A 19891-nucleotide genomic window follows, 5' to 3' on the forward strand; every position below is an offset into this window, starting at 1 on the left:
TTATGGCGGTTTTAGAGCAGTGGCTTCTTCCTTGCTGAGCGGCCTTTCAGGTTATGTCGACATAGGACTCGTTTTACTGTGGATATAGATACTTTTGTACCTGTTTCCTCCAGCATCTTCACAAGGTCCTTTGCTGTTGTTCTGGGATTGATTTGCACTTTTCGCACCAAAGTACGTTCATCTCTAGGAGACAGAACGCATCTCCTTCCTAAGCGGTATGACGGCTGCGTGGTCCCATGGTGTTTATACTTGCGTACTATTGTTTGTACAGATGAACGTGGTACCTTCAGGTGTTTGGAAATTGCTCCCACGGATGAACCAGACTTCTGGAGGTCTACAATTTTTTTTCTGAGGTCTTGGCTGATTTCTTTTGATTTTCCCATGATGTCAAGCAAAGAGGCATTGAGTTTGAAGGTAGGCCTTGAAATACATCCACAGGTACACCTCCAATTGACTCAAATTATGTCAATTAGTCTATCAGAAGCTTCTAAAGCCATGACATCATTTTCTGGAATTTTCCAAGCTGTTTGAAGGCACAGTCAACTTAGTGTATGTAAACTTCTGACCCACTGGAATTGTGATACAGTGAATTATAAGTGAAATAATCTGTCTGTAAACAATTGTTGGAAAAATGACTTGTGTCATGCACAAAGTAGATGTCCTAACCGACTTGCCAAAACTATAGTTTGTTAACAAGAAATTAGTGGAGTGGTTGAAAAAAGAGTTTTAATGACTCCAACCTAAGTGTATGTAAACTTCCGACTTCAACTGTACGTGTCAGCAACCACAGCTAATGAAGTCACTGAAACCCTTAACAAGGAGTTGCACTCAGTTTTGTAATGCGTGGCCAGTAATAAACTGGTCCTGAACATCTGTAAAACAAAGAGCATTGTATTTGGGACAAATCATTCCCTAAGCTCTAGACCATAGCTGAATCTGGTAATGAATGGTGTGGCTGTTGAACAAGTTGAGGAGACTAAATTACTTGCTGTTGCCTTAGATTGTAAACTGTCATAGTCAAAACATATAGATTCAATGGTTGTAAAGATGGGGAGAGGTATGTCCATAATAAAGAGATGCTCTGCTTTTTTGACACCACACTCCAAAAATCAAGTCCTGCAGGCTCTATGTTTGTCTTATCTTGATTATCGTCCAACCATGTGGTCAAGTGCTGCAAAGAAATACCTAGTTAAGCTGCAGCTGGCCCAGAACAGAGCGACAAGTCTTGCTCTTCATTGTAATCAGAGGGCTAATATAAATACTATGCATACCAGTCTCTCTTGGCTAAGGGTTGAGGAGAGACTGACTGCATCACTTCTTCTTTTTATAAGAAACAATGTGTTGAAAATTCCTAATTGTTCGCATTGTCAATTTATACACAGCTCTGACACACACACTTACCCCACCAGACATGCCACCAGGGGTCTTTTCACAGTACCCAAATCCAGAACAAATTCAAGAAAGCGTACAATATTATATAGAGCCCTTATTGCATGGAACTCCCTCCCATCTCATATTGCTCAAATGAACAGCAGACCTGGTTTCAAAAGACAGATAAAGCAACATCTCAAGGCACAACGCCTCTCCCCTATTTGACCTAGATATTTAATGTGTATGTATTGATATGTAGGCTATGTGTGCCGTTTTTTAATTTATGTATTTCTGTCCTTGAGCTGTTCTTGTTTATTAATGTTCTGTATTATGTCATGTTTTATGTTTTGTGTGGACCCCACGAAGAGTAGCTGCTGCTTTTACAACAGCTAATGGGAATCCTAATAAAATACAAAAAGTACCTCTCCTTCAAATTCTTTGAAAACCATGTTTTACTTTTTCACTGTCTGTATTTCACCTGTAATAATTTGTGAATCTATAGAGCAGCTAGAAGTGAAACAGTCTACTGTATCTACTGCATGATACAGTCTACAGTCTCTCTCCATCTGGCCTCTTCTGTCACTTTCACTGTGTCTTGTCTGTTGCTGTCTGTGTCTTGTCTGTTGCTGTCTCAGGTTGTTCTTTGTTACTGTCTCCTTTTTCTATCCTCTTCTGTTGTGGCCTGTTCTGTTCTTCTGGTGTCTGTCTCCATCATATCCTATTCTTCTGTTGCTGTCTCTGTGTCTTATCTGGTGTGTTTGTCTCAATCACCTATTTTTCTGTAGCGGTCACTGTGTCTTGTCTGGTGTGTCTCTCTCCATCACCTATTCTTCTGTTGCTGTCTCTGTGTCTTGTCTGGTGTGTCTCCATCCTATCCTACTCTTCTGTTGCTGTCTCTGTGTCTTGTCTGGTGTGTCTCCATCCTATCCTACTCTTCTGTTGCTGTCTCTGTGTCTTGTCTGGTGTGTCTCCATCCTATCCTACTCTTCTGTTGCTGTCTCTGTGTCTTGTCTGGTGTGTCTCCATCCTATCCTACTCTTCTGTTGCTGTCTCTGTGTCTTGTCTGTTGTCTCTCTCCATCATCTACTCTTCTGTTGCTGTCTCTGTGTCTTGTCTGGTGTGTCTCTTTAGTTTTGTGTCACCTAAATCATCCTCTTCCCTACCAGTTGCTCCTGGCTGCTGCTGTTCTAAGTGCTCCACTGAACTGCTGTTCTCATCTGTCCTCCTCCTTGGCTAATCTGCATGGTAGCAAGGTAGAGGTGCAACATGTCATTAGTTAGTTTTAAAGGGTGACTGCACTTCCTGTCAAAAACGTGATTTTCTTGTGTTTTATATATATTTCCACCCTATGAGATTGGAATAATACTGTGAAGTTTTACAAATTAAGATAATGCCCTTTTAGTGTAAGAGCTGTTTGAAAAGACCGCCTGAAATATCAGCTGGTTTTGGTGGGATGGAGTTTTGGCATGTCTGGTGACATCACCAGGCAGTAAATTTGTTAATAGACCAATAAGAAAGAGAGTTCCAAACCTCTCTGCCAATGACAGCTAGTTTTCAGTTCACCCCTCCACACTCAGACCAATCCGACAGTCCTAGAAAAATTATTGCTTGAGAAATTGCTCTTTGTTAACAAGCTATTTTTGTTTCTTTTGAAAAGCATTGAGTTTTCACTCACTCAGCAACAGCCTGCCTCACTCCCTGATAGTCAGCAGCAGCAGGTCACAGTGAAATTAAGGGCTCTATACAATCTGTATCGCTGAAGCTTTGCAGATTTCACTATAGAAATGTAAAGGACATTTCCGATTGAGCAGACATATGCAGCGTTTACCTTGAATGCGGTCTGCTAACGCGGGAACGTTGCCTTTAAATGTCAATCACGCTGTAGTGCTGAATTTCTGTTATATGGATTGAATAGAGCCATAATATATATATATATTTTTAAGAAATGCCATGGCGGCCGCAGTTCAATTTAGAAGTAGCCCAAAGAAAACGCAACCCACGACCAATACATTTGACACGCAACATCGTTTTTCTAACTGGTGCTCTAGGGCTGTGGGAGGGGTCAAGGAACATGAGCGGTCCACTGCACTGTGAAATCTCGGCCAATCACAGCAGTCACCGCGTCATTCCAGGGGCTTCTTGCAGTGCTTGATACTACAGGTCTGAGCAAGGCTGATTTCTTCATCCCGCTCCTGCTCCCGCTCCCGCCCACACCCACGGTATTTCATACCGCACCCGTCTGCACTGGTTGGCTGTCTGTCCGACTCCCACACGCTACAGCAAGAACTGGTCCCGAACCCAACTGCAGTCCCGTAATGTTATTTTAGGCGTATGTGACGCAGCTCAATTGCCAGCCATGGTCCCAGCAATTCTGCGCCCTATCGTTAATATCAAAATAAAAAATAACCTAAGAAATAGGTTAAATTGCCAGAGATTCTCACGTGGCCTATAATATTACGCTATCACTAGTCTTAGTTTGAACAGAGCAAAGTTGGAGAGACTTGCACTTTCTCGATTTTCAGAAGGAGACAAATATGGGTGATCAATATTTATTTCTTGGCAAAGTTGTAAACTATAGCCTAATCATATTTAGGAAGTACATTATCTTTGAAAAGATAACTGCTTCGTGCTTCTCTGCCCATGCATAGGCTATAGCCCTCAAACTCAACTCTGGACCTCAAAGCCAGCTCCACTGCATTTTTTCATTGTTCCTCTCTGATTTAGACCTGGGACACCAGGTGTGTGCAATAATTATCAGGTCGAACTGAAAACCAGCAAGCTCCGGACCTCTTACGATAAGAGGTGAGTACGCCTGGGCTATAGCCTACTCTATTTAATTGAGACCACAGGCGCACCTGATCTCGCAGGTATGGCTACTGAACTTGAAGAACCAAGAATAATGACAGCGGACACTTGCACTTTCTCATTAGCTACATTGTGCATATAGGATATAGCCTACCTTTTAGCAGGACAATTTACAGGCAGAGACAAATAAATGGGTAATCAATATTTATTGAAAATGACATGGTGCAAAAAACTCGCTCACCATGGTAGCCTGTGCACGCGTTTTCCTTTTCAATTATGATATAATTTTTTTGATTGCCCCTCGACTCACGTTGGTTGAGCGCCCTCCAATTTTTTCCATTATCAATATTTATTTACAAAGACTGTATTAAACTATAGTCTAATCATATTTAAGTTAATTTTCTTGGAAAGATAACTGCCACTTGATTCTCCGACCTTGCATAGGCAACTCTATTTAATTGAGACCACACATATACTATAGGCGCACTTGAACTCGCACGCCCAATAATAATAAGCCAGTTAGCAGACGCTTTTATCCAAAGCGACTTACAGTCATGCGTGCATACACTTTTTTTGTGTATGGGTGGTCCCGGGGATCGAACCCACTACCTAGGCGTTACAAGCGCCGTGCTCTACCAGCTGAGCTACAGAGGACCAACTAGGTGAGAAGAGGTAGGCTACTGAAATCGAAGCAGCGAATTCTGAGTGGGTGAATAATGCGACAAAGATGTGCTTTTAATACAACAGGTAGGCAAACCGTTTCCAAATAATTTGCAGGACAACACAAATATTTTCATCCCAAAGTAATCTGTCTGACCACCCGCTTCCACCTGCAGCATGAAAAATTCCAACCGTGCTGCAATGATCTCTGTCGGGACCTGCAGGTCCGGAGGGCAACCATCGGGAATGCAGCCCTCTACCTGCTACTGCCTAGCGCAGTATATTGTATTGTCAGTAAAAAAAAATAAAAAAATGTAATACTGCATAGCGCAAGTGATGTGTGATTATGGAAACTCATATATACACATACACACACACACATATATATATATATACACTGAACAAAAATATAAACACAACATGTAATGTGTTGGTGCCATGTTTCATGAGCTGAAATGAAAGATCCCAGAAATTGTCTATATGCACAAATAGCTTATTTCTCTCAAATTTTTTAGCACAAATTACATTCCTGTTGGTGAGCATTTCTCCTTTGCCAAGATAATCCATCCATCTGACAGGTGTGGCATATCAAGAAGCTGATTAAACAGCATGATCATTACACAGGTGTACTTTGTGCTGGGGACAATAAAAGGCCACTCTAAAATGTACAGTTTTGCCAAACAACACAATGCCACAAATGTCTCAAGTGTTGAGGGAATGTGCAATTGGCATGCTGACTGCAGGAATATCAACCTGAGCTGTTGCCAGAAAATGTAATGTTCATTTCTCTACCATAAGCCGCATCCAACGTCGTTATGGTATGGGCAGGCATAAGCTACAGACAAAAAACACAATTTAATTTTATCAATGGAAATTTGAATGCACAGAGATACCGTGATGAGATCCTGAGGCCCATTGTCGGTCCATTCATCCGCTGCCATCACCTCATGTTTTAGCGTGATAATGCACAGCCACGTCGCAAGGATCTGTACACAATTCCTGGAAGCTTAAAATGTCCCAGTTCTTCCAAGGCCTGCATACTCACCAGACATGTCACACATTGAGCATGTTTGGGATGCTCTGGATCGACGTGTACGACAGCGTGTTCCAGTTCCCGCCAATATCCAGCAACTTCGCACAGCCATTGAAGAGGAGTGGAACAACATTCCAAAGGCCACAATCAACAGCCTGATCAACTCTATGCGAAGGAGATTTGTCGCTCTGCATGAGGCAAATGGTGGTCACACAAGATACTGACTGGTTTTCTGATCCACGCCCCTACCTTTTTCTTTAAGGTATCTGTGACCAATAGATGCATATAATGTATGTATTCCCAGTCAGGGGTGCAACTTTTGTTTTTGAAGTGGGGGGGACATAATTACTTTTATTCAGTCGGATAAACACTCCACACCGCTCGGAGGCGTCTGCATTGTCCTAAAGCACACCGTTGCCTCGTTTTGTATCACATTCCAATTATAAAAGCGGGGGGGACAAAAATGCAATTTCAGAATGTGGGGACGACGACGACATGTCCCCCCCCCCCCCCCCCCCCCCCCCCCCAGTGAAAGTTGCGCCCCTGTTCCCAGTCAAGTGAAATTCATAGATTAGGGCCTAATTAATTTATTTCAATTTACTAATTTCCTTATATGAACTGTAACTCAATAAAACCTTTTAAATTGTTGCATGTTGCGTTTATATTTTTGTTCAGTGTATATATCAGGGATGTAAACTGGTGAGGGCCCAAAAAGGTGACACTTTTTTTTGTTGCACTGAAACATGCAAAAAAAATCCCTGCTAGGGGGGATAACAAATTTATATAAATGAATATAAGCTTTAAAATGCTAATTTCTAGTGACTTAGGCTGGATCCCTTCTTGAAATGCAGGTTTTAACTAATTAAACAACAAAGAATATGATCTACATGACCAGTCTCTGTGTGTAAAATAAAAACTGGTTAATGTGAACCTAACACACAGCTAAAAAATTTAAGGAAAGCAATCCAATGTTATTTGTTGCCTAGACTTTACTGCAAATGACGCCAGAGTCCAGAGAAAAAACAATACATTAATATTGCAGTTAGCCATGACAGCCTTTATAATGTAACGCTTGTGACCACCACATCTAAATATTGCACTTGGGGAAAAAACATCTTAAAATAGAAACAAACAGGCATTCTGTTTTTTCTCTGTTATAGTGGTTACGATTATAGTGGCCACTATAGTAGACATCGATCACGTGCACAAGGCTATACGTGTGCAAAAATAACGTTCACTGAGTAAAAACTAAAATAATCCCCCCTCACTCACACACAACTGAATGTCAAGTTCAACACAACAAAAGCAATAGCAATAGCTTTGGGCTACACTGCACGTTATTACACTGTACACTTTATGCCTGTGGACATCTGTTCTACAATGTGCCAGCAGCAGAGTATGAGACCCTTTGTTGGCATAATTTATCTCTTTCAGGCAGAGAGTACACCTGGTATACCCCTTTTTATCCACTGTATTGAAAAAGTGAGAAAGAGGGAAAGTGTGTGGTTTTCCTTTCACCTCTATAGTGGCATCCATCTTAAACCAGGCCCAGCTCCACTTCATCCCTGAAACCACTTGCTTAACAAGCAACGCCTCATTTTCACCTAATTCTCTCATTCTGAAAATTAACCACATACTGTAGAGGGAAAACATTAGTTCATCAATAGTAGTTAGTTCGTTAGCTAGTTAACTAGCTAACAGAGAATTCGATCCAGCTAGCAAGATACTTAACAATGCGAACAATTATTGTTCCACCACACTTGCTCCCTCACCTCAAACTCTCCAAAACGGCAAATTTCGCCGAAAGGTGACTAGTTTGCATCCCTGATATATATACACCATCAAAATGATCGGGGCTGGACCAAAAACATCGGAAGCCCAGGCCTAACGACGCAACTGGCACAAATGTGTCATGAGCACTCTCTCTCCCTGGTAGCAACATTAATTGCATTCAATTCTCTGCCACTCTGCTCACTCTCTCCCTACTCTGCCTAACGAGCTCCACCTGGCTCCGCCCTGCTCTGCTCTTGTTACCTGGCCAGCTGCACTGCATTTCCCACTCACCATCCTCACCTTGCCTCACTCTGTTCTAATTACTCTGCCAGCTGAACTGCATTTCCCCACTAACCTCTCCCAGTATATCAAGCCCTGTTTTTCAGCCAAGCCCTGTCAGATCGTCTTCAAACCCGGACCAGTAACCAGCCTGTCTGCGCTCTGACTCCTGTTTGTGATACCGATCCTTTCTTGACTGCCTCCTTGTTCTACTGCCCCGTCTATCCCGACCTGCCTTCTGGACCTCGACTACTCTCCGATCTTCAGCCCCTCCGGTAACTCGATTCTGCTTTCTGTCTCTCACCACGATATTTGCCCAGCCCTGATCTGTACTTCTGCCTGCCATTCATATTGCTGTTGTGTGTGTGTTCCCCCAGGTCTCCGACCACCAGATGAGCGTGCCCAGACGCTTCACCACCCTCAGCCCGATACGCCGCTCCATCACTGGGGAACACACACACTAAGCACTTGGACTGGACACCCCCGGACATTTGGTGACCCCCGGAGCACAGGTACCCACAGGACCCTGAAAAACCCCAGAGCCCCAAGCACCCCTGGAACCCCTGACACCCCTGGCACTCCTCTTCCCGCCTGAAACCTTCAATAAAGAACTCTGAATTTGAACTTGCGCTCTTGGGTCCTCTTCTGTCCGTGACAGAACGATCTGACCATCATGGACCCAGCGCACTCCCTGACCACGATGGAAGAAGAGCCAGAGATGACTGCCCTACAGCGACTGGAACGCTCTGAGGGAGACATAAATCGGATGGCTGGCGACATCGCTTCCCTTCTCCAGCTATTCAACCAGCAGCAACAACAGTTCCAACTGCAGCAACAACAGCTAGCCCAAGCCCTGCAACTACTCTCAAACCCGGCTACTCCACCTGCACCCCCCCCTGGTCCTTCTGTTCCTGTACCACCGACACTCCTTCATCCCTCCGCTGGAGGTCCCAATGCTGCAGGCCCGGCAGTGCTGCCACCAGATCCCCACGCTCCTGAACCAAAGATTGGGAACCCGGAACGTTTTGATGGCAACCAGAAGCAAGTAAGACCATTCTTGAGCAGCTGCCGAATCCAGTTTGCACTACAGCCCAGGACTTTCTCAACAGAGGGAGCCAAGGTGGGGTATGTCATCACACATCTCACCGGTCGAGCTCGGTTGTGGGGAACGGCGGAATTCGACCGGCAAACCCCAGCCTGTGCCTCCTTCAGTGCCTTTGAGGAGGAGATGTTAAAGGTCTTTGACCTAGGCTCGCCAACAGCCGAAGCGTCACAAGCTCTGCTCACCATCCGTCAGGGCAATCGGACAGTGGCAGACTTCTCCATTGACTTTCGTACCCTGGCCAGTCAAAGCTCGTTTAACCCAGAGGCACTGGTGCAAGCCTTCCTCCATAGCCTGGCGGACTATATCAAAGACGAGCTTGTTTCCCATGACCCGCCCTCAACGCTTGATGCCGCCATTGACCTTGCCGTCCGCATTGACCGCCGTATACAGACCCGGAGGAGGGAGAAGGGCCGTCTCAGTCAACCTGCCATCCGCACTCGGGTCGATACCGCTTCTGTCCAGCCCCTGCCTGTCAAGTCCCATAGCCAACTCAATCAGCCTGAGCCCATGGAGATTGGCCGTGCCTCTCTGACTCCCGAGGAGCGTCGGCGCCGTCTAAGCTCCAACCTTTGCCTCTACTGTGGTGGCGAAAATCACCGTGTCGCCACTTGTCCGGCAAAAGCCGCAGCTCACCAGGTGTAGGGGAGATCCGGGTGAGCTCAACAAGCCTTCAGTCTCCCTCCATCCGAAAGACCCTGCTTCATCTCCGCCTTCAGCTTTCTGACAAGACTCATACATTGGCCGCCCTTGTGGATTCCGGAGCCGAAGCAAACATCATGGACCCTGAGCTTGCACAGCAACTGGGCGTGAACCATCATCAACTGACACAACCCATTCCTGCACGAGCCCTGGATGGGCATCATCTTGGCACTGTCACTCATATCTCCGCCCCTGTGACAATCCTGCTGTCAGGAAACCACCAGGAGTCCATCCAGTTTCACCTCCTACACTCACCTGGCCAACCACTCATTCTTGGATACCCGTGGCTCCGTCAGCACAACCCCCACATCGACTGGGAGACAGGAACAGTCCGTGAGTGGGGAAGGAGTTGTCACCAGACCTGTTTAAGGGGGGCCACCCTGCCCGTTCACCGGGAAAGATCTAGCGCTACCCCCGACATATCCAATGTTCCGGCCTGTTACCACAGCCTGAAAGAGGTGTTCAACAAATCCAAGGCGACATCTCTACCCCCACACAGACCCTATGACTGCGCGATTGATCTCCTGCCTGGCACAGCACCTCCCAAGGGTCGTCTGTATTCACTGTCAGCCCCGGAAAGAAAGGCCATGGAGGACTACATTAATGACTCTCTTGCCGCCGGGATAATTAGACCGTCATCTTCCCCCGCAGGAGCGGGATTCTTCTTTGTCGGCAAGAAGGACGGTTCTCTTCGTCCATGCATAGATTACCGGGGTCTGAACGACATCACGGTTAAGAATCGCTACCCACTGCCCTTACTTTCGTCTGCCTTCGAACTGCTGCAGGGAGCCACTGTATTCACAAAGCTGGACCTTCGCAATGCCTACCATCTGGTGCGGATGAGGGAGGGAGACGAATGGAAGACAGCGTTCAACACACCAACCGGCCACTATGAATATCTCGTCATGCCCTTCGGCCTCACCAATGCCCCAGCAGTTTTTCAAGCCCTAGTGAATGATATCCTCAGGGACATGCTAAATACGTTCGTATTTGTGTACCTTGACGATATTTTAATATTCTCAAAGACTCTGTCAGAACACACGCACCACGTCCAGTTGGTCCTGCGCCGCCTGCTGGAGAACTCTCTTTTCGTGAAGGCAGAGAAGTGCGAGTTCCATGCCAAAACCGTTTCATTCCTGGGGTATGTGGTGACCGAGGGCAGCATTCAGATGGATCTCACGAAGGTGTCGGCTGTCACTTCCTGGCCAGTTCCTGAGTCTCGGAAAAAGTTGCAACAGTTCCTGGGCTTTGCCAACTTTTATAGGAGATTCATCAGAAACTATAGCACAGTGGCTGCACCCCTCACGGCGCTAACCAGCACTAAACAACCGTACCAATGGACATCAGCTGCTGATAAGGCCTTCAATATCCTCAAGACATGTTTCACTTCTGCTCCCATCCTCCAGATGCCAGATGCAGCAAGGCAGTTTGTGGTGGAGGTAGATGCTTCGGACGTGGGAGTGGGTGCAGTGCTTTCTCAAAGAGCAGCTGAGGATGGCAAGATGCACCCCTGTGCCTTCTACTCCCGTCGGCTAACCCCTGCCGAATGCAACTACGACATTGGGAACCGCGAGCTGTTGGCTGTCAAGCTCGCCCTTGAAGAATGGCGGCACTGGTTAGAGGGGTCAAAGGAACCATTCGTAGTGTGGACAGACCACAAGAACCTGGAGTATATCCAAACAGCCAGGAGGCTGAACTCCCGTCAACAGCGGTGGTCTCTGTTCTTTACGCGCTTCAATTTCACGCTCTCCTACCGCCCGGGATCTCGCAACATCAAACCTGATGCTCTTTCCCGGATGTTTCAGAAGGACGAGACCACCGCCATGACAGCTCCCATTCTTCCCAGCCACTTGGTCGTAGCGGCCCTCACCTGGGAGATCGAGAAGCAGGTCATGGAGGCTCTTCGGGACCAGCCAGGTCCAAGCACCAGCGCCCCCAACCGTCTGTTTGTTCCAGCAAGTCTCAGGTCACCTGTGATTCAGTGGGGGCACGAATCCCGTCTGGCCTGTCATCCCGGCATCACTCGCACCCTTCATCTGGTCCGCCAGCGGTTCTGGTGGCGGCGGATGAGACGGGATGTCCGAGAATTCATCCGAGCTTGTCCCACTTGTAACCGAAACAAGACCCCCAACCAGCCTCCTGCTGGGTTGCTGCAACCCCTACTCATACCCAAGAGGCCCTGGTCCCACGTTTCACTGGACTTTGTTACGGGCCTTCCGCCCTCTGACGGACACACAGTCATCCTTACCATTGTTGACCGCTTTAGTAAGATGACCCACTTCGTGCCCCTTCCCAAACTACCCTCTGCTAAAGAGACCTCCCAGGTGGTCCTGGAACATGTGTTTCGTATCCATGGCCTACCCCAGGATATAGTGTCAGACCGGGGCCCGCAATTCTCAGCAACCTTTTGGAAGGAGTTCTGTCATCTCCTTGGGGCCACCGCCAGCCTATCGTCTGGATTCCACCCGCAGTCAAACGGCCAGACTGAACGCATGAACCAGGAGCTGGAGAAGGCACTGAGGTGTGTGGCTTCCCAAAATCCCCGGGCCTGGGCTCAACACCTGCTCTGGGTGGAATATGCCCATAATTCACTCACCAGTTCCTCCACCGGGCTCTCCCCCTTTCAGTGTGTCTACGGGTATCAACCTCCACTGTTTGCCAGCCAGGAGGCGGATGCCACCTGTCCGTCTGCTCTTGCGTATGCCCGCCGCTGCCGCCGGACTTGGGCCCAGGCTCGCACTGTGCTCCTGAAGTCTGGAACCAGCTACGCCGTCGGTGCCAACCGACGGAGGACCCCAGCACCTACTTACCGGGTTGGTCAGAAGGTCTGGCTGTCTGCCCGGGATCTGCCGCTGCGGGTTGAATCACGAAAGCTGGCCCCTCGCTTCATTGGTCCTTTTCCTGTGCAGAAAGTCATCAGTCCAACGGCGGTCCGACTTCAGTTGCCCGCTTCCATGCGGGTCCACCCCACCTTCCACGTCTCCAAGGTCAAGCCGGTCCATGAAAGTCCCCTGGTCCCTGCAGCTCCGGCGCCACCTCCTCCGCGCCTCGTAGATGGCGGTCCTGTCTTCACCGTCCGGCGGCTGCTCCGCTCTAGGCGAAGGGGTAGGGGTCTCCAGTACCTCGTTGACTGGGAGGGATATGGTCCAGAGGAGAGGACCTGGATCCCGGCCAGGAGGATAGTGGACCGGACCCTTATCACTGACTTCCACCGACTACATCCTGATCAGCCTGCAATCCGTAGGGGCCGTCCAAGAGGGGTTCCTAGCCGTCCTGCCCGCCCTGCTTCCTGTCCTGTGCCTGACCCTGCTCCTGTCTCAGTGCCTGTCCTGTCTCCCGACCGTGACCCTCCAGCTCCTTCTGAGGATGAGGAGATTCACTCGGACCGCTCGGAGGAGTTCTGACCCGCCGCCTGCTCCCCTCCACCCTCCCGGCATGATGTTGTTCTTGGGACTTCTGGGGCCGTCCCTTGGAGGGGGGGTCCTGTCATGAGCACTCTCTCTCCCTGGTAGCAACATTAATTGCATTCAATTCTCTGCCACTCTGCTCACTCTCTCCCTACTCTGCCTAACGAGCTCCACCTGGCTCCGCCCTGCTCTGCTCTTGTTACCTGGCCAGCTGCACTGCATTTCCCACTCACCATCCTCACCTTGCCTCACTCTGTTCTAATTACTCTGCCAGCTGAACTGCATTTCCCCACTAACCTCTCCCAGTATATCAAGCCCTGTTTTTCAGCCAAGCCCTGTCAGATCGTCTTCAAACCCGGACCAGTAACCAGCCTGTCTGCGCTCTGACTCCTGTTTGTGATACCGATCCTTTCTTGACTGCCTCCTTGTTCTACTGCCCCGTCTATCCCGACCTGCCTTCTGGACCTCGACTACTCTCCGATCTTCAGCCCCTCCGGTAACTCGATTCTGCTTTCTGTCTCTCACCACGATATTTGCCCAGCCCTGATCTGTACTTCTGCCTGCCATTCATATTGCTGTTGTGTGTGTGTTCCCCCAGGTCTCCGACCACCAGATGAGCGTGCCCAGACGCTTCACCACCCTCAGCCCGATACGCCGCTCCATCACTGGGGAACACACACACTAAGCACTTGGACTGGACACCCCCGGACATTTGGTGACCCCCGGAGCACAGGTACCCACAGGACCCTGAAAAACCCCAGAGCCCCAAGCACCCCTGGAACCCCTGACACCCCTGGCACTCCTCTTCCCGCCTGAAACCTTCAATAAAGAACTCTGAATTTGAACTTGCGCTCTTGGGTCCTCTTCTGTCCGTGACAAAATGTAACTTATATGTCATGATTTGAAACTGAACTAAATGAATATTGCATTCAGTTTTAAAATTCAATTTAAATGTAATTCAATATTCAAATTCAATATTTCTATATTCAGTTTTAATATGGTAGATATTGCATTCATTGTCTGTGTATCAAGTTTACAAACTATCATACAAACTATTTATATTGGCACTGAAATCACAAAAGTTTGTTATCTTGGTGAACTAAATCGGGGACTAGGATGCCCTCAATAAACCCCGTTTCCATTGGCACTTTGAAGTCAAACCAGGTTGGGTTGGCCTTGGTGGCTAGCTCAAATTGCGTTTCCACTGTCTCCAGAAATTAGAAATGATGTCATGTTGCTAGGTAGCCAATATGTGACTGCAGCTGGCTTCGCTAATGTTGAAGAATTAAATTCACCGTCACAATGCTGTAACTAACGTTACCCCATTTACTCCTGCCAGTGCCAGCCAGACTCAGAGCCATGTATTTAGCTTGCTGACGTTAGCTAGCTAGCTAAACGGTTAGCCTCGTCGCTAGCATAACCGGCTAGCTAGCTTAATTCCTTGCTTGTCATGGCAGAATTGATATGATGTAGCTACAATAGCTAGCTAGGTTTCAATACGACCTGTGTTGATGAAACAAGTTTACTGGAGAACGGAGACCAAGTAGAGACTTTTGGACAAGGTGGATAATTGTATAATATAAGGCAGTTTATTCAGAGGTAAAGATATCTGAAATCGCGTGCACGGACCCGTTCGTCAACCTCGTAGGGAGATATCTGAGAGCGCGCCCCAAAACATTGTGTGCTGACATTTTATACAATAAAATAAAGTAGGTTGATTCTAGTAGTTCCGATCTTCCGATTGGTCCTGATGAGTTGGTCGAGGTCATCTCCATTGCATTGGCTCTAAGTCGGGTTCTCTGTCTTCAGATGTTCAGCCTGACAGAAGGGGTTTTTTGTGTGTGTGTGCTTAACAATGATGATGTGTGTGTATGTGTGTGTATGTGTGTGTATGTGTGTGTGTGTGTGTGAGTGTATGTGTGTGTATGTGTGTGTGTGTGTGTGTGTGTATGTGTGTATGTGTGTGTATGTGTGTATGTTTAACAATGATGATGTGTGTGTGTGTGTGTATGTGTGTGTGTGTGGGGGGGGGGGTGTGTATGTCCTCAGAGCAATAACTCGTGAGTTTGGGAGAACTTGAGAGACCTATGGCGTGGGTGTTGTCCATAGCCACCTGCTGATAAGGCCGACAAGATAGAAGTCTTTGTGCATTGTATTAAGTCCAAAGGCCCCAACACAAGATGGGTTATGCACAAGATTTTAGTCAGACCAAGCTATAACATAATATATTTACCACGACACCTGGTCAGCTAAAATGCCTGCCAGCTCACGTTAGCTAGCTGGCTTGTTTCAACTCTGATTTGCTAGCTAACGTTAGGTAGCTAGCATTTGAGGGCTGACTGTTCTCATAAACGTGTATTGTGTAGTGCAAAAATGAATGATGGATCCAGCTATGGTGGTAATTCGTGTCATGTCTGACTACTGCAGTACTGCTTGTCCATGTGCTAGGTAACAGCAATAAGCCCGGACGAGCTTGCTAAACGTTGTGTGAGCGTCCAGCAGTGATCAGCTTGGTGGTTGCATAATAAAGGCGTCACCCAGACCGAATTCTAATCGAGCTGGCACCAGCTGTGAAACTGGGCTGCACTGATCCCTGGTTTCCCTCGACCCAGCTCGATTTGAGTATTCCATTCGAGCCAGCTCGAATTTGGCAGTGGAAACGGGGTTTATAGAGGACAGCATTGATCAAAAATCAATAAATGCTGTCTTTGGTTGATCGAGTGGATGGTAAAAAGGGCATAATGGAGCTTATCCAGACAGATCCTGATCTCTAGTGGTGTCATATATTTCATGTATTCACACCATAGATGTAATATCATTCACACATTGAAAGAGATTATTGACTAATGATACATTGATGGACCCAGGCTGGCACTAGATAGGCCTAATACAATTATGAGATCCTGATTGTGTGTTGTAGCATGATTCACTCTATTACCGGAATTAAGATGTGGAAGTCAGAAGCTTATGTAATGGATTCAACAGTAAAAACAATTACATGCTAAATGACTTTTCCATTAGAATGTATTATTGCTTTTGATGCTTTTTTATTTTAATTCTGGTATAATTATTATTCATCTTGATTATTCTTTGGTTCCATTTCTGATTCCAGTTCCCAACAGTAGCAGAATGTGGCAGGGTTTGTTGCCAGCCTATCAGGCAAAGTCTAATTAAGAATGACAGAAGCCATGGCGTATAGAAAGATAGCTTTATTGCACAAGGTGTTAGAATACTATTTTTGTTTGTTTTTCATTATATTTCATAGAAAATGTTCTTTTAAACACAAGCAATTGCTATTAGAAGCAACTCAAACGAATGTTTGGAATCCCCTCAACATTTGTTTTCTTCAAATTTAATTTTTTTGTACATTTCTTTCCCTCACCTTTTCCCTTTTACCGAGCATGCAATGTCATTTGTGAGGATGAACAGAATACAAAAAATGATAATAAAAAAATGTGAATCTGGAACATCAAAAAACCTTTAAAAAATAATAAAAATGCAACAAATTAGTATCAAAAACATAAAGGGAATAGAGAAGAATGACTACATTTGTTGCCCCTTGCAGAAATCAATGTTTATCAAATCAATATTTTCAATCATGTTGTTTTAAATTTGGATTTGGGGCATGATTCAACCCTGATCTGTGCCCTGTTTTATTCTGACGAAAATAGCTCTTCATACAAAACTGTGTTTTATGTACAAGAGTTAATCTATAAACAACACCGACAAAGGTAGTGGCGGTGGGTCCAGTACTCTATGTCCAAGGTGGGAGGGAGTGGCAGGTTTTCCTGACCCAGTCCAGTATATACACAATTTCAGTGTGTGTGACCTAAAGAGCTAGGAGTCCCTGATTTCACTTGGCTAAAACTGGCCGAAGACGTATGTGTGTCAAACCTCAGTACTGTTTGGCCTCTGGAATCACATTTGTTTTAACCAGAAACAAGTAAAAACAAACATATTCAATCAAAATGAACATATGGACGTAATCCAAAAACAAAAGAAACGACAAAACACTAGAATGGCGATGCTTCAATAGACATTCCAACAGGTTCCGGTGTTGATGTAGCCTACATGTAGTAGCACAAAATGGAGCTGGGGATGAGGATGGACATGGCTATTGGGGATGGAAAAAGAAGTGGGAAATATACAGTACTTAAGACAGGGCAGCAACAGAGACACCAATAGACCACTGACTGCCCATCATCCTATCATATTCAAACTGAACACCCCGATTGGCTGGCAGCGTCTCTCTGGTAAACTAGACAGTTCACATGATTATCCTCCTTGGTGCCTTGGCGGACATTTTGTATTGGAGGGAGGGAGGCAGTAATACACAGGCTGAGAGGTTGATACAGGGCTACTGGTGTGCATTCTGTGCGGTAGCTAGCTGTGGGATACAGTAGCCGTGCTCTGATCCCTGACTTCTGCTCCACTCACAGTGACCCTATAACCCCACTGCTACCACAGATCAAAGGCCCATACCTGAGGCCCTGAGAGGTCATGGCCCTTGTTTACTCAAGTAACAGGTGAACCAAAGCAGATAAATTATAGACAACAGTGTAGGTCGCCCTGGATACACCCGTCTTTAAAGGAAATGATTTGGCTTCTGAAAAGTAAGTACACCAACCAATCACTGACAACCTCATGAGATACCAACTAATAGGGGGCTTTGAGATGGACACTTCCTGTCTGGACAGGAAGTCACCTCGTTCCTCTCAGCCTTTCTACATACAGTAACATACAGAACACCCTCTATATACACGTGCTCCTCCCTCTTCATAATACTCTTCTATTCTTTACCCCTCTTTCACTTTCACTGCTTTTCACATGATTAAGCGATTGTCTCCTTATATTTTTTTAAACATTTAAATTGTTGTAGATGTTTTATTCTTTGCCATAATTTCACTTAAATGACATAATATACTTATATAGAAATATATACGCGAAATCTTCAAAATACCAAATATTCTATATTTGTTAGTATTGCGAGAGCCCTGATGTTTTTAATTCATTGCTGGGTCATTTGGGTTGTCATGTTTCGGTCAAAAGCTATCAGATACTGTTGAGTTGGAAGGAGGAGGGGAGTTTGAGGAAATATCAACAATAAATGTGCTAAAATATGAACTCAATGTTCTGAGTGAGGTGAACCTGAAATCCTTCCTTATGGAATCCACACTGAGAGAGTAACTGCCGATGGAGAGTGAGACTGGACATTGAGACATAGAGAGAGTAAGACGAGACTAGAGGGGATAAAACTGGTAGTCCTGCAGCAGCTTCTGCTCAAACCTTGGAGGGCAGCATAATGTGTGTGAGGGTATGATGAACACTGATATTTAGCCCAGCCTCTGCTATCATTGACTTCATCAGCACGAGCAGTGAGATTTCACTGTTCAGCTCCTCAGTAATACTCAATGGTTTGAAATGACCTTGGAGAACAGCTCCAGGTCTTCCTGTGTGTGTGTGTGTGTGTGTGTGTGTCCTCAGACACACAAACTGAGCAGCATGGCAGCAGGCTAGAACTGGTAGTTAGTAGGAGATAGTAGTTTGTTTTATACAGGTCCAGGTGAGCATGAATCAGGCAGGTTACAATGGTCTCTGGTCATTCCTGGGAGGCAGAATCTAAGGTCTGAATAAAGACTAATCACGCTACTGGGTAATTAGATGTTAGCTAGCAGTTAGCTGGGGACACCTGCTGCACTGCACTGCACTGCACTGAATGCCCTCCCTGACCTGATGTGTAGAACACTGGTGTGGGGCTGGGTGTGGGCCGGGGCCGGGCCAGACAGGAGTGTATAGTCTTTGAGAGAGAGAAGGGGGGCTAGTAGCTACACCAGTGTGTAAGACTTGGAGTAGGCCCCGACCCCTTGCTTCTGCAGTCTGCCCAGCGCTGAGGAGCTGTTCTCTAGCAGTGAGTCTCTGGAGCCCCCCATCTTGGTGCTGGAGCCAGTGGGGTTGCTGCTGGTGCTGGAGGTGGAGGCTGTGGCTGCAGGGTTGGAGCCGGGCATGGTGAGAGTCCTCTGGGGCAGGGTGGCAGTGCCTGAGCTCACGCCCAGACTGCCCAGTCCAGAGTGGCCCAGCGTCAGGGCCTGTTGCTTGGACGGGTCCAGAGTCATGTGACGTCCCTGGGTGTGGTACGCCCGCTGTGCCAGGCTGCGGATGGAGGCCTCCCTGGGCGGGACCGCAGGGCATGGGTCATGCAGTTCCGCCTGCTTCCGGAAGAAAGGGTCCGTCTTCATGTAGAGCGGGAGGTTGCAAAATTCACCTAGCGACAAGGACAGAACAGAGAGAGGGAGGGGCTTAGAGACCTGTTGAGATGTACAACAAACAGCCTCTGGCAAAGTATAATGTGGTGCCACTGTGCCAGACAGGGTGGCTCTCTGTACTCACTCTTGTTGGCGCGGTGGGGGATAGGCACGGCCACGTTGGTAGGTCTGCCACGGTCATAGTCCTGGGGTTTGGGTGGCGAGGCGGTAAAGCGACACAGGCCTGTCTCGGACGGCGTGCTGAGTGATGTCATGCTGTCGGCCGGATCATTGGTGCCTGTGGTCATCTGGTCAGAGGAGCTGTCGGAGATGAAGCATTCTGTGATGGTGAACTTGGCATGCTGCAGGTGCTCCTCCAGTTTGGCGTGTTCGTAGGCCCGCGCCAGCTCCTCATACGTAGACGACGCACTCTCTGTGGACACCATGCTGTTACGACCCTTATCTGGAAAAACAATAAATGCCATATCATATTAGAACAACGTAATATGAAGTTTGC

At 47.0% G+C, this 19891-nt stretch overlaps 1 protein-coding gene across 1 annotated transcript in view; it reads right to left on the reverse strand.

The window, feature by feature from the left end:
• Window positions 1-18957: 18957 nt before the first annotated feature.
• The window catches only part of dscaml1 (Down syndrome cell adhesion molecule like 1), a gene marked incomplete at its 3' end in the record, with an annotated part of 94736 nt that continues 93802 nt past the window's right edge, over window positions 18958-19891 (reverse strand). The window contains exons 31-32 of the mRNA XM_084170441.1: window positions 19520-19837; window positions 18958-19394 (exon numbers count right to left, since the gene is read on the reverse strand). Coding sequence (XP_084026567.1) covers window positions 18958-19394; window positions 19520-19837 — 755 coding nt within the window. The remainder of the gene's footprint in view (window positions 19395-19519; window positions 19838-19891) is intronic.

This window comes from Coregonus lavaretus (assembly GCF_964263955.1).
Source record: "Coregonus lavaretus genome assembly, chromosome: 10".
In the NCBI taxonomy this organism is placed as follows: Eukaryota; Metazoa; Chordata; class Actinopteri; order Salmoniformes; family Salmonidae; genus Coregonus; species Coregonus lavaretus.